The following is a 13,415-nucleotide window of genomic DNA, read 5'->3' on the forward strand; positions in this document are numbered from 1 at the left end:
TAATAATAATTTTTTTCATGCTTTGATAAAAAAAAACCGCATTACTCCGCAAAAATTTGTTTGTATATAGTAAAAATTGTCTAGACGTCCGGATAATTTTTTCTTAACGTTGAATTGTGATGTGACTTCTCACGATCTCCGTAAAATCGCAACGAATGGAATTAACCTTTTCCCCGGGTGAATAGCGTCGAATCGCAAGGACAAAAGAATAAAATAAATCAGAGCAACAAAATGTTTAGGTCATATCGTGAAGGGTTGCGCCAGTGGGGTGGCAGCACGTGAAAACAAAGAGGTGGGGTGCCTCCTCCAAGAGCGCTTAAAAGACCTTCCCTTGGTGCCTCAACACGCAGTCCTTAAGACCCACTCATTGGTGATAAATCACAGGAGAAATTGTTGAAAATTCACCCTGTGCGGTTCAACCCCAAAGTTCGGTCCCTGACTCTCGTAAAAGAAAATCAAAAGTTTGTGATCGAGAATCATTGGAAATTAATTGTTCGAGTTGATATGAACCGTGTCGTTATGATGAATATGGTGGTGCCGCTGGGGTTGGTGCTGATGATCTGTTTACCCATGTCCACCACTGCTCTCACGACGTTCGGAAAGACAAACCCACAGAATCAAACTCCTCCACCTCCAATTCCGGGTATGTAAGACGTTCACAATGTTTTTTTTTCGTGGGGAAAAAAATTTCTGGACGTTGGAAACCAAAATAAATATTTTATTTCTTCAAAATGACTTTAATTCACTCACTTTAATTTTTTGATGATTTTTTTAATTTCAATTTTTGGGTTGTAATGGTGTTTGTTGATATAATATTGAATTCAGAATTTTTCCTGCTCCTGAAGTGAAAATTTATTCAAAATAAATTTCCTCGTTTCTATAAAATCTAAAAATGTGGAATCGAGAAATTTTTATCCTCTGTATTCTCACAATTCACGGTGTGTGAATAGATGAGAGATGTTGAACTAATGAACTCCATTTTTATAACATGGAATTGGTCAGAGACTATTCTCTCATTCTAGCTGACTACCTAATACAGAATAACTCGGCTTTTGGTCGTTTAACTAGTATGGGACGAAGTGGTGGGAGACCTGGCATGAAGACGGGATACTTAGGACATAGCTGTAAATAGATTGCACGAAATCCTGCACAAATGCAGATTGCACTTATGTGTATGCTCAATGGGGCAAATGGGGTCGTAAAGTAAGGAATACAAGCGGGCGATGCATTAAAATTCCGAATTTTAAGGATCAGCCCACTATATTCCCCTTCAAACATTTTTTACACAACAAAAAAATTTTTAAATCCCATTCTGCCCCCTCTCTCACCAGACATACTACCAGTTCGTCATTCGTTACTTTGGAGACACGAAAAAAATCGTGATTGTTCAGTGAAAAAACCGAAAAAAAAAACACGGTATTTTTTTCTGTTTCGGAGGAATGATTTTTCAAAATAATAAATTTACACAACGTCTTGGATGAAATATCGCGTGATTACCCGCCACGTGTATGTACAAGGTTGGAGATGGGAAAGCGATAGGGGTGGATTCACGAAGAGCGTGGAGGAAATTACAAAGTAAGAATACGAGCCAGTGGGCAAATGTATTTGGCGGGTGGTGAGGAGGACTGGAGAGGGTGAGAGGGAGCTATGAAAAATTTTGTTCGATCGATCAAAGCACCATTGTACTGTTCTATACAGAATCAGATTCAAGCACAGTGCACGAATGCTACCATGACGTAACGGCATGTATTTTTTGTAATATACCGTCATCAGGAATTTTTTTTCTCCTCGAAGTGGTGACGAGGAGAACACCAGAGAATTTCTGCTCGTGATGGGGGTATCGTACTATTCTTGCAAGTGCCAGGATCACAGGAGGGCAATTATTTTCAGAGAGGGGCAGAACAGAAGTAAAAATGCATGAATTGGGGGATGTAAATAATTTAAAAAATCATAATCATTCAAAATTAATTGAAAAAATATTTAAAACATTGCATTTTCGAACGGAGAAGTTTTTTCTCTTCACGTACATGCCGTTACTTTTATCCGGATAATAAATAAAAGTCATTTGCTGTTGGCATGAATTACAAATGAACCATTAAGAGCAAAAATAGCACAGTGGAACGCGCCTAATGCCTGAATCGATCCCGAGCCGATGATAAAATGAAAGGGCATCATTTCAAATTACAGTTGGAGTTGCTAAATCTTGCAAGATTGAGGCGGACTGCACTGGGATCGGGAATACGAGTTGTGTATCCGATCCAAAGGACGGAAAGACCAAGTGCCTCTGCAGTGATCTAACGGCGCCCTACAATGGCGCATGTCTTCACAAGCGTAAGTTATTATTTATTTAATTGTGACCAAACGTTCACTATATTTTTCTATTTTTTTTACGATTAACTTTTGCTGAGAAATACTCGAAATTAATTGTCCAGCAAAATTATGTAAATTTTATTTGGGGGTTGTAATAACACTGGGGTTGAAATTGCATAAATTGGAAGGATAGTCCAGTCATGTCCTTCAACTGGGTCGTCAACACCTCGATCGCATCATCAGGTCGTGGGGAATAATTAATCACATGAACGCTTTTTTTAAAATAGCTTGGAAATATCGTGGGGGAGTAAATTTCTGGCTTTCGGGGCAATATCGCTCCATTGATAGTTAAAAATACGAACATCAAGATAATATGTCAGGGGCTGTTACCATCTATTATAAGCTGAGGTAATGTAATGCCCTGATCGTAAAATAAATCTTCCTTTATTTCAAGGAACCAAATAACAAATTAACTCTATGACGACTGGAATTTAGGAAAGGAATGTCGCAGGACGCATGATAAAACGCAATAAAAAATTTCGGGCGTTCGTTTGAAAATTTTATAGCTTTGTCAAACAGTTACGAAAATTTATTGAAGATTTGGGGTTTTGTCTTTCCATTAATCGAATTTTTTAATGAGACGGGAGAAATTATGTGACTTGATTTGATCCGAATGAAATATTCAACCCCATCACCGTGGACCTCACTCCCTCGACTCCCATACAACACTCCTCCAATAGTCCAAGGTCATCCAGGTGATGAAAGGTCAAGGCCACGATCCAGGAAAATGGGAAAAATCCTAATTGTAGCTGATAGAACATTTTTTTTCTCCTACGGGTATAATTAGCATAAAATTAACTCTGCGTAAATGCAGTCCAATGGCTGTAGTTCATTTGGTTATAGTTACACGGTATATTTTTATCTATGTAAATGACCCGGAGGCTTTGAAAATATTCCTGACAAATGACCCAGTCGAGGTCAGATATGTTGAACCAGCGACGTACATGCTTATGTCGATCTGACTACATATTCTCGGGGTACAATTTTGTTTTGTCGGTGCACAGAAGCAATTTTAGGGTTGCGTGATGAATTGTAATAATGGGAAAACGAGGGGAATTGTGAGGAATTACAGGGGTTATTCAATTCCACTGCTGTTGGTGCTTTGAATCAATTTTTAGGATTTTTAAATTTATCCCGGGAAAAATTGGATTCTCGTAGATCATAAAATAATCATGTGAATGGTGGTATTTTTAAAGCACGAGTGGATGAAAAAAAAAATTAATGGAATAGAATTTCGGATGGAAAAAATAAATTTGAATTTTTATTCATCGAAATAAACCCTCGAGGGGTTACATACAGTGTCAGAGATGTCCTCCAGGGGGGAATTATTTTATTTTAGTCGATTCTTCGGGGAGTTTGGACTGTAGAATATTTTTTTAACTGGAAACGGTGAATTTTCGTCTCATTCGATATTCTTCTCCTCTTCAGCTGTTCACTCTCCATGTAAGAATGATCAAGAATGCGGTCCGGGTGCTCACTGCGCGCAAGGGAATAGCACGACGCATGGGAAGACGTGTCAATGCCAATACGGCTACTACGAAGAGAACATGAGATGCAACGGTAATATCCCCTGACTATCTCATGATATCAAACGTTCACGTATGAAATATTGAATATAAAAATGCTTCTTCAGGAATATTCAGCTGAAATTCCGCTCCACTTCTACAGGAGAAATTTATAAAAAAGGCGAAAAATTATTGCTGAGTTTCAATGCATTAAATTTCGTTACTTTTATTATTCCAGGAAGCCTGTCATCACTGCAAAGTTCCTCAGTCCTAGTCCTTCTGTTCAGCCTCATCCTTCTAAGGAGCACTAGTTCTTCATAATTTAACGAAAATTAGTAACGAGTAAAACCCATTATCAGCAGCGAACTGAAAAAAACGACATGAGTCAGCGGAAAACGTCGCGAGTTACTAAAAAAAATATCGAATTTGTCGGAAAAATACAATCGAAACGGACGTTCAGTCGACTCATCTCGTTTCCGTCCTTCGCAACTGATTTTTAAAACTCTGAGGATCAACTGTGTCGCAGAATTCTGCGAGGTGATTCCAGGAGAGCCGAGAGTACAATTGAATCTACATTTGAAATTCTATGGATTATCAATCAATAATTTCATCGACCTACTCATGCGGAGCTCCTTTATTTCCAATGCTTGAGCTTAGCATTAATTATTAAACTTCATCTGGAAGTACTGGAGAGTTTGTGTGACATTTAAGTCGTATTGCTTTCTTTCCTTGAATTATCGATATCAATTTTGCATTTACATTCATTCATAAAACATTTCATATTTTACGCATCGAAGTTCTTAGAGCTGTGGAATTTTGTAATATTTGTATATTATTATACATATAGCTTAAGTCACATTTTCAGCGTTTTCGAGTAAGAAGGATATTCTGTGCACCAATAAAATTCAATAAACCTTATTAAATGTCTTTATTTTTTCTTAAATACCATATTTGTCACTAATTGGCCGGTTTTACCACCGAATCTCATGGCGGGTGCATCGATCGTGTGTACAACCTGAAAATCTAAAACGAAAAAGGAAGAAATTGAGCTCCAAACGAAGCCAGAAATTTATATTATACTCGATATTTTATACTATTCTCATCGTACAGTATCGACAAAATGGTTTATCGATGTCACTAGAAAATTGGATAAAACCCGGAGATACACCTTAAAATGGAATTTCATGTGAGACTCCAATTTATGCTCTGCTAGCTTCAAAAGCAGTGAATGGACTTGTGACATGAAATTCTGGCGACTTATAACGAATGCAGTCTGACATTACAATATGACGAGCACAAAAGGCGTTCCCATTCAACGATATTCTACAACCCCCCAGAGGGGAATTTCACATCTAGGAGATTCATGCCATTTTAGTCCACGAAAATGAGAAATATTCGTGTGGCACACCAGTCACATTCTCATCCTGAGTTACATAATGAATTGATAATGAAGAATGACTGAATTTTTCAAACTCACAGTCAGTGAACTGACTCTTCAGCTCGGCCTCCGTCCAGTTGCACGAGGACAGCACCAGATGCCCACCATCTGCAAGAATCCTGTGCACATTCTTCACGTACATCTTCCTCTTCCCCACGGAATCATCGGGATTGAGACTGATGGCATCGTAAGTCCCCTTGTCATGAATAACTCTAAACTCATACAGAAATAAATCGTCATCGGGGTTCAGAACATCGCTGACCATCAGCTGAACCTTGCAGGGATCAACCTGATTGTCCTCGAGGACCGATCTTGCCAGATTAATCGCACTGGGGACATAATCAACTCCCACCAGGTCCGTAAAACCTTCCCTAGCTAGTTGGACCAGGGTCCAACCATTGCCACAGCCAATGTCCACGATCTTGTCAGTTCTCGAGAGATTCAAATCCTCACTTATACACCTATGAACCCCAGAACGATCGATAATGGAGAAAGTGGACCAAAAAGTCGGTTGATAATTCCCAGAAGAGAATGTCGGGGCTTATTGAGTTAATCGGAGGATATGAGTAAAAATAAATTGATTTAATTACTTGACCACTTTGAGGGCATTTGTTTTACCGAACCAGACCTCTCCGACATCCCCGTGGTCTTCGAAATTATTGATTTCCTCGGAATATATTTTTTCCCAGCTGAAAAATTAAGGACAAAATTATTTTCATTTCGGAGGAATGCAGAAAAAAACTCGATATTCTTAAATGATGAAATAAAATAAAAATACTCCAAGACATTCCTCAATTACTACAAACTACAAAACAATAACTACAACAATAAGTACTCACTAATCCTTAGTCCCCAACTCCGAGGGATTCAATTCTTGTTCCAACTCGTCTCCCATTTTCCCTCTGGATAACCCCAAAAAAATAATTGTTTAAATAAAGTATAAAATAATAATCAGGCACTTGTATGAATGCAATCACCCCACGTGTTTGGTTATCTCCCATCTACCTCTTCCAGTGGAATTTTTCTCTCTCTCCACCACTCACGACTGCGAACTACAAACATAACCTCAATGACGCGACCACCAGTCGCTCAGCTGTTCCACTCTCTGAACAGTAGACGCCTGTGGAATTCACTTCCCGGTTATCAGTGGATAGTTTTGGAATAGAAAATCCATCGATATGGTGATTGCCATCCGTTGCACCCTGGGTGCATCGACCCTGTCGAAAATGGGGGTTTCATCTGTATCCGGTGTGTTGGCTCCACGTAAGTACCTGCATTCCCTCTAGATACGCAGAAATATTCCATTACCACTCATGCACAAGCACAAACATGATATTGCAATTATTGATGCCTCCTGGTACGTCACAGGCTCTGGGAAACCACTCATTGTCAATATTCGAGCCTCGTCTGCTGTCGCCCAGCAGAAATTGCAGAATGAGCCTAGACCCAGGACTGGGATCTTGATGCTCAACATGGGTGGTCCTAAAACTACAGATAAAGTTGGGGAATATTTGCACAGGATTATGACTGACAGAGATATGATGCAACTCCCAATGCAGAGGTATGTGTCAGTCATTAACAGAGACAAAAAATCTTTCAAAACAAAAAGACAAATCGTGAATCTGTCCCTAATACTACAATTATTATTGCTTTGATCTCTGTAATTTATTCTATTAATTCTCAGAAAGGCCAGGGGTGAAAGACAAATTTATTATCTAGCGAATTATCCCTCCCTGATTTTTGTTAATTTTTTTCATAGATGAAAAGAAAACTAACGACGACTGACGTACGTTAATCCATTCCCTTTTATGTCCAGTCACCTGGGTCCTTGGATCGCCAGGAGAAGAACACCTGAGGTTCAGAAAAAATACGCTGAGATTGGCGGAGGCTCGCCAATCTTAAAATGGACTAATCTGCAGGGAGAACTCCTCTGCAAACAATTAGACAGAGTATCTCCGGAGACTGCTCCGCACAAGCATTACGTTGCCTTTCGTTACGTTGATCCTCTCACCGAGGAAGCCCTCCAACAAATAGAAGAGTAAATTGTTACACTAGCTCATTCTCTTCCTCTGGGTATTTTTCTCTGTCGCAATTGTATTTGCTATTTTTTCCAGAGACGGGGTCGAACACACTGTTATTTTCTCACAATATCCGCAGTACAGCTGCGCCACGACTGGATCCAGTTTTAATGCTATTTATAATTATTACAAAAACAGGTAAATATCGGGCAGAGGAATTTTAATCGAAAACTAATTTGGTAATTTTGTTTTTGTTAAGAAATGTATTTCATTGGGTCCATTAAATGTGAAGGTCTGGTCATTACATAGGATTTTTCGTTGTCGCAAACAATTTCATTAAACAATTCTCTAATTATTCTTTAGTCCGGTAAAGTGTCTTCTATTTTGGGGCGTCAGAACTAAAATTATGCAGCTGTCTACATGACCTTTTATTTTCATCAGAGAAATTCCGAAAAATATGAAGCTGAGTGTTATCGATCGTTGGCCAACACATCCACTCCTCGCTAAAACATTTGCGGAGAAAATTAAGGCCGAATTGGAGGAATTCCCAGCGGATGTTAGAGATAATGTTCAGATACTGTTTTCGGCGCATTCGCTTCCTCTGAAGGTAATTGAATTATCAAGGGGAATATTTAATCGAGTACAGATGTTTTATGAATGTAACGGAGTAGAGGGATGCGGTAATTCAATGGCTCTGTGTTAATTTTATTTTGATGAATAGTTAATCATTTTTTCTCTCTAAAAATGTCTTGTCTAAAAATTTGATATTTTTTATTTAAAGAATTAAAATTTACATTAACTGCAACATCAATTAACTTATTACTTCACTCAGCATGAGAATGACAGAGCCCCAGCTATTGCAATATTTAATCCCACCACAACAATGGACGATACATCTCATCCTCATAATTTCGCAAACTGAGGAATTTAATCTGTAATTTCCACAACAGGCTGTGAACAGAGGTGATCCATACCCGAGTGAAGTAGCGGCAACAGTGCACATGGTAATGGAAGAGCTGAACTATTGCAATCCGTATCACCTGGTGTGGCAATCCAAGGTGAGATGCTCATTAAAATCTAATTATTTATTTTTTAAACATGTATCGTAACCAAAATGAAAGAAACATCTGCAAAAAATGATTCCATGGTGGGTCAATTAATAACCGTGAACTCGGTTTGCTGTAATTGAAGAGCCACTCATTTGCTATTTGGATGAATTGGCCGTGGACTCCTGATTTTTAAAAACTTTGATGAATGCAATTGCAGAGAGTTAGAACAAGTTGATTTCACTTAAGAGTTTCATAAGGAGTAATCGCGGGGAAAAAATTTATAACGAGATTGGCTCATGGAATTTAATGGAAAGAAATGTAAAATGTGATTGCGACTAATTGAAAAAATATATTGACTGATGAGATAAATAATTTATGACAAGGTCGGTCCCTTGGAATGGCTGGGGCCCTTGACAGACGCAGCACTGAAAGATTATGTGAAACAGGGAAAAAAACATTTTATTCTGGTGCCAATAGCATTCGTTAACGAACACATCGAGACACTCCACGAAATGGATATCGAGTACTGCGATGAATTAGCAAAAGAGGTACATTTTCATTCAATTGTCGAGCATCATTCACACCACTTTCAATCGCATAAACATTTTAAACTGGTATTTATAGCTGGGAATTGACAAAATCAGGCGAGCAGCTGCACCGAACGATCATCCTTTATTCATCGATGCCCTGACTGATATTGTTACCACTCATTTGCGATCCAAACAAGCTTATAGCCCTAAATTTCTTGCGAGGTGCCCTCATTGTGTCAATGATAACTGCAAACTCAGTAGGACGTGGTTTCAGAAAGTCTGCACGATTTAAATAATTTATTCTCCCACTAATATCGTTGGTAATTGTTTATCTGGATGATTATTCTATTTTGGCAAAGGATGAGGATTGGTAATGGGGCTTTGTGGACTGTCAATTTTTTTTGGTAATAAAGGTCTCAAGACAAATGTTCGATTTTATTTCATGATAATTTTGTCCTTTTGATTTATTTCAGTCTACGGTAGGTCTCTACTGCACGATTCGATTTGAATGAGTCACATCTCATTTTAAAGCTTAAAAAAACATCTTGAAAATGACTTATCAAAATTAAAATTTCACTCTGCCAATCTCGAGATATTCCATTTTAACCATACAAGTTTCCAACAATTGAAGCCAGGCATTTTTGATCAAGTTGCCTATGTTCTACCGTCAAATTTGTCAATTAACTGGGTTGAAAGAATTAAGGAACTCATGAATCAGCAAAAACATCAGTTTATTTCAATTATTAAGAAATGATTTAGTTCCCCCAAAAAAATTGAAAATCCCGCTAGTTTCGCCTCTCACCCCAACGACCCAATCCGCGCTCCCTCCCACCCCCCTCGCCCCGCAATGGCGGCAGTGACGCTCAGCGTTCCCGCGCACAGCTCCCTTCTCCCTCCGCCCAACACCACCATCAACGTTCCTCACGACGCTCAGTCTCCAGTATGTGTCATGCTTTGGGGGTGTGCGGGTCAGTGATGGCGGCGTCAGTGCGGTTGAAGATGCAATGCGGCACCATCATACCCCTATTTTTCCTTATTTATATCGTGTGGTGTATAAACATTGTTAGTGCTATGTTGTTCGAGCATCACCAGTGCAGCCATCAGCATCCGAAAGTTCACGAGGTGAGTGAGTCTCTGTAGTCTCGCATTTTTGGTGAAAACAAGGGGTTGGGAACTTGAGTATAACCTCCTTTTTTCCGTCTCCCTTCGCTTTTTTTTCTGGCGTCCCTCTCCCTGGTCGTTGGCGTTTTTTTTTCCTCCATAAAACAGAGGGCTGAAACAATAGCCGGCATTTTTATTTCTCATCATATCGATGATGACCTCACGACTCCTCGAGAAGCGTCAACAAAGAGTCCGCTCGCGATTGTTTTCACCCACGAAAACTCGATTTTCCGGGGCGATAATTCATGTTTACGTTTAAAATATTCGGGTACAACATGATACCGGCCCTTCTTCCATCGCTAAATTACCGCGTGTGCTCCAGCTATTCAGTGTCACGTGACACTTCTCGACTCTGTTTACATTTATTTACCTGTGTTTACTGGGGCTCCGCGATGGCTTGAAAAATCGAATATTATTCATGAGTTATTTAGGAGAGTTGTTGGTTGGGGTGAGAGCTTAGGGAGTAACAGGGGTGGAATGGGAATCATCAGGTTTTATCCAGCAATAAGAATTTTCCAGGAATTCCTATGGAAACTCACTCGTTGCGGACGGCTTCTTCTTATTTGGAATCACCGACACGCCAGTGAAAGTTTTTTGTTGGACCGATTGTATTGGCTGTCTGCGTGGTAACACCGTAGAAAAGATGGAGAGATGTTTTTGTAGACAATTGTTACACAAGTGGACGACGATAGCACAGCATCTCGCTGCTATCCCCGAGGTTTTTCGATGGAGAGGGAATTAAATCGTGAGAGGAGTTTCCGGGAGATTTGGGTCTAAGTTTTGGGGGGACCTGATTTTGAGAATTTATTCCAACGATTTTCTAATTATGTAAATTAATCGTAAAGTATGGAAACATAATTTTTAAAGCGCGGAATGCATTTTATTTTCTAATATATTCTAATTGGGTGGAATTATTCATTGACTCTGGTGAAACCGGGCATGAGAATCAGATGAATTGTTTATTTGATGTGGGCGATGAATTATTTTTTTATGAGGTATTAATTGGGCTCCAGTTAAAGCCGGATTTATATTTTTTTCGTTGGTCACAGAGAGGACAATACAATTGTTCAATGAAAATTACTGAAAAGTTTGGTAATTCTAGAGGGAAGTGTCTTTCAGAAAAAAAATTGAGAAAGTTTTTTAATTTTTCCCGGAATTATTCTTCACTCCGAATTACTAAATTTTCTGGGTAATTTTTATTGAACTTTTCCCTCTGTACGCTGTGTAAGAATATTCTGTCAATTTCATTTAATTAATTCCATGCATTGAATGCATTTATTAACAGAGGACTGGTCCTGATTTTAATTATAAAATCTGGGGCTTGTGAATATCTGACAATTGTCGTTAAAAATCCAATTTAATAGGGATTATTTCCGTACAAATGTTTTAATTGTTTGAAATAAACAATTCATCCTTTCGATAATCAAACGAGCGAATTTAATACCAAAACAATTAATTATTGAATGCTGTCAAATTTATTATGGATTGGAAAACTTTCCTTCAAAATTATTTCATTATGTTAATTAAATCCGTCTCCTGAATTCGATGCTGTTAATAATCGGGGCCAAGTCATAAATTTAATTAGAAAATCTGAAGCTCGTGAGTGCTGGCCATTGAAAATACAGTAATCTCTATAGTAATGTCACCAGTAAAAATTCTAATTGCATAAAACCCGTTGTTTTTGGAAAAAGAACATCTGCTTATTTCACGAGAATAATTTTTTACGCGTAAAAAAATTTTATCAGTCAAGAATTTTTAATCACCGACAATATGTATAGGTTTCCTTTAATATTTCTGTCCCTGTGGAATGCACATTATGTACATACGGTTGGACGTGTGCAATGCACAAAATTTCACGCGCTCCTTACAACCGGAATCAACCAACCCCATTCGAGACAAGGTATATGAATTGCGTAGGCTGCATTGCTAGTCAAAATGCATGAATGATATTAATTACGACGTGAGAATTCTAATGTATGGTAAATTCATTCATTTCAACCGGCTCTTGATTGCATTTTCATGGGTTTAATTTGAGGTGTGATTAACCGACGATATTTATATTCATTATGAAAATCAAGTTTTATGCATTAAGAGGAAAGGGGTTGGATCGATCCTACCATCAGTCGGGGTAAAAACAGTCGCGTGGAGATGACAAATATTGTGGCAGATATGAGAGTTGGTTGAGTGAGTGCATCCGGTTCTTTTAGCTTTGATTACTTTTCATTTATCATATGCCTCCCATATCCACCGGTGCATCAACATAATAGCTTCTGTGTTACACGCTCCGATTGCCACTCTGTAATTATGCCGTTACGTTTTGATGGATTCTGGAGTTGAAATCAGGGAATTATGGGGTAAATATTGACCAGCTCTGGTTGATTTTTTTTTTAATGGTGAAAATTGAGGGAATCAGTGGGAGAAATTAAATTTTAATGTAGAGATGTGATGGACAGAGCGGAGAAATTTCATTTCGTGGAGAAATTTTTTTTTTTCTGAATTTATTTACGTTTTAAATTAATTCTCAATTATTCAGTGATTGAATTCTGACATTTTCTTTCAAGAAATGGAAATAGAAAATCAGAATTTCGAGGTTTTTCGGACGCCAGTAACTTTCTCTCTCTCTCTCTCTGTCGCTCATCTATATTTTATATTGAAAAAAAAATTAATTATCAATCGTTTGGGTGATTGAAAAATTCGGGATATTAGAATATCGATCTGGCAAAAATAGCTGAATTGAATAAACATGAAAGCAGGTGCCAGGTTTGCATTTTTACAAGAAATAATTCCCCACCTCCAGAATTGTTCAACTCGTGTCATTGGCCCCGAACATGACACGTGTCATTCAGAAATCGTTGGAAAGAAACGAGTGTACGTCATGCAAAATGTCCAAAACGCAGCGGACGTGTAGCGTTTTTGAACTTTTCATTGCTGGCAACCCGGCCAAATTGGAAGCGTCAGGCTCTCCGATATCATAACTGAACGAACGTGAAATTAATCGAATAACTTTGCCTCCCTCGCACTCTCGCCGTTACGCGTTTTCTCACTTGAATTCCCTCTCCCTTTCGCTGGAACTAGTGGCCAATTCACCGTTGCGTCGCGTCTGTAGCGCAATGAAACGCTCAGCGACCGCAAAAACCGCAATTGCAAAAAAAAAAGAAAATATGTATAAAATCAAAAGCGGAAATTTAATAGACATCGGTATTGCCTTCCGGCATTTTTGAAAAATTGAATCTCCACACCGGGGGCATTTTTATTCCAACTTTCCCCGGAAAAATCTAATCCCTCGCCTGATGGCTCGATTTCAATTAATTTTTTTTTTGTTGTTCCGGTGATTTTCGTTTATT

At 38.6% G+C, this 13,415-nt stretch overlaps 4 protein-coding genes across 8 annotated transcripts in view; 3 read left to right on the forward strand and 1 right to left on the reverse strand.

Annotated features, from left to right (window-relative positions):
• Positions 1–261: 261 nt before the first annotated feature.
• On the forward strand, positions 262–4,798 carry LOC135170377 (uncharacterized). 2 transcript variants are annotated; one of them, XM_064136145.1, is made up of 5 exons: positions 262–643; positions 1,023–1,124; positions 2,188–2,331; positions 3,799–3,930; positions 4,114–4,798. In XM_064136145.1, the coding sequence occupies exons 1-5, from the start codon at positions 505–507 to the stop codon at positions 4,194–4,196; spliced, it is 600 nt and encodes a 199-aa protein (XP_063992215.1). In that variant the 5' UTR covers positions 262–504; the 3' UTR covers positions 4,197–4,798. The 2 variants fall into 2 exon arrangements, with proteins under 2 accessions (XP_063992215.1, XP_063992216.1); XM_064136146.1 differs by lacking the exon at positions 1,023–1,124 and having other exon boundaries at positions 308–643.
• Positions 4,789–6,449, reverse strand: LOC135170376 (EEF1A lysine methyltransferase 2). 3 transcript variants are annotated; one of them, XM_064136144.1, is made up of 5 exons: positions 6,319–6,449; positions 6,153–6,215; positions 5,904–6,002; positions 5,353–5,774; positions 4,789–4,898 (listed from the first exon to the last, which is right to left on the reverse strand). In XM_064136144.1, the coding sequence occupies exons 2-5, from the start codon at positions 6,206–6,208 to the stop codon at positions 4,804–4,806; spliced, it is 672 nt and encodes a 223-aa protein (XP_063992214.1). In that variant the 5' UTR covers positions 6,209–6,215; positions 6,319–6,449; the 3' UTR covers positions 4,789–4,803. The 3 variants fall into 3 exon arrangements, with proteins under 3 accessions (XP_063992214.1, XP_063992213.1, XP_063992211.1); XM_064136143.1 differs by having other exon boundaries at positions 6,296–6,431; XM_064136141.1 differs by having other exon boundaries at positions 6,291–6,426.
• Fech (Ferrochelatase) lies at positions 6,436–9,336 on the forward strand. Its single transcript, XM_064136140.1, has 8 exons — positions 6,436–6,576; positions 6,682–6,874; positions 7,130–7,351; positions 7,428–7,529; positions 7,773–7,938; positions 8,282–8,389; positions 8,764–8,928; positions 9,005–9,336. The coding sequence occupies exons 1-8, from the start codon at positions 6,492–6,494 to the stop codon at positions 9,200–9,202; spliced, it is 1,239 nt and encodes a 412-aa protein (XP_063992210.1). The 5' UTR covers positions 6,436–6,491; the 3' UTR covers positions 9,203–9,336.
• Positions 9,337–9,837: 501 nt separating this feature from the next.
• Invadolysin (invadolysin) overlaps positions 9,838–13,415 on the forward strand; it is a 64,594-nt gene continuing 61,016 nt past the window's right edge. The window contains exon 1 of one of the 2 annotated variants that reach the window (XM_064136452.1): positions 9,838–10,032. In XM_064136452.1, the coding sequence (XP_063992522.1) occupies positions 9,853–10,032 (180 nt within the window). In that variant the 5' untranslated portion in view covers positions 9,838–9,852. The remainder of the gene's footprint in view (positions 10,033–13,415) is intronic. The other variant, XM_064136451.1, reaches the window with a different exon arrangement.

Source organism: Diachasmimorpha longicaudata, chromosome 17, assembly GCF_034640455.1.
Source record: "Diachasmimorpha longicaudata isolate KC_UGA_2023 chromosome 17, iyDiaLong2, whole genome shotgun sequence".
NCBI classification, from domain to species: domain Eukaryota; kingdom Metazoa; phylum Arthropoda; class Insecta; order Hymenoptera; family Braconidae; genus Diachasmimorpha; species Diachasmimorpha longicaudata.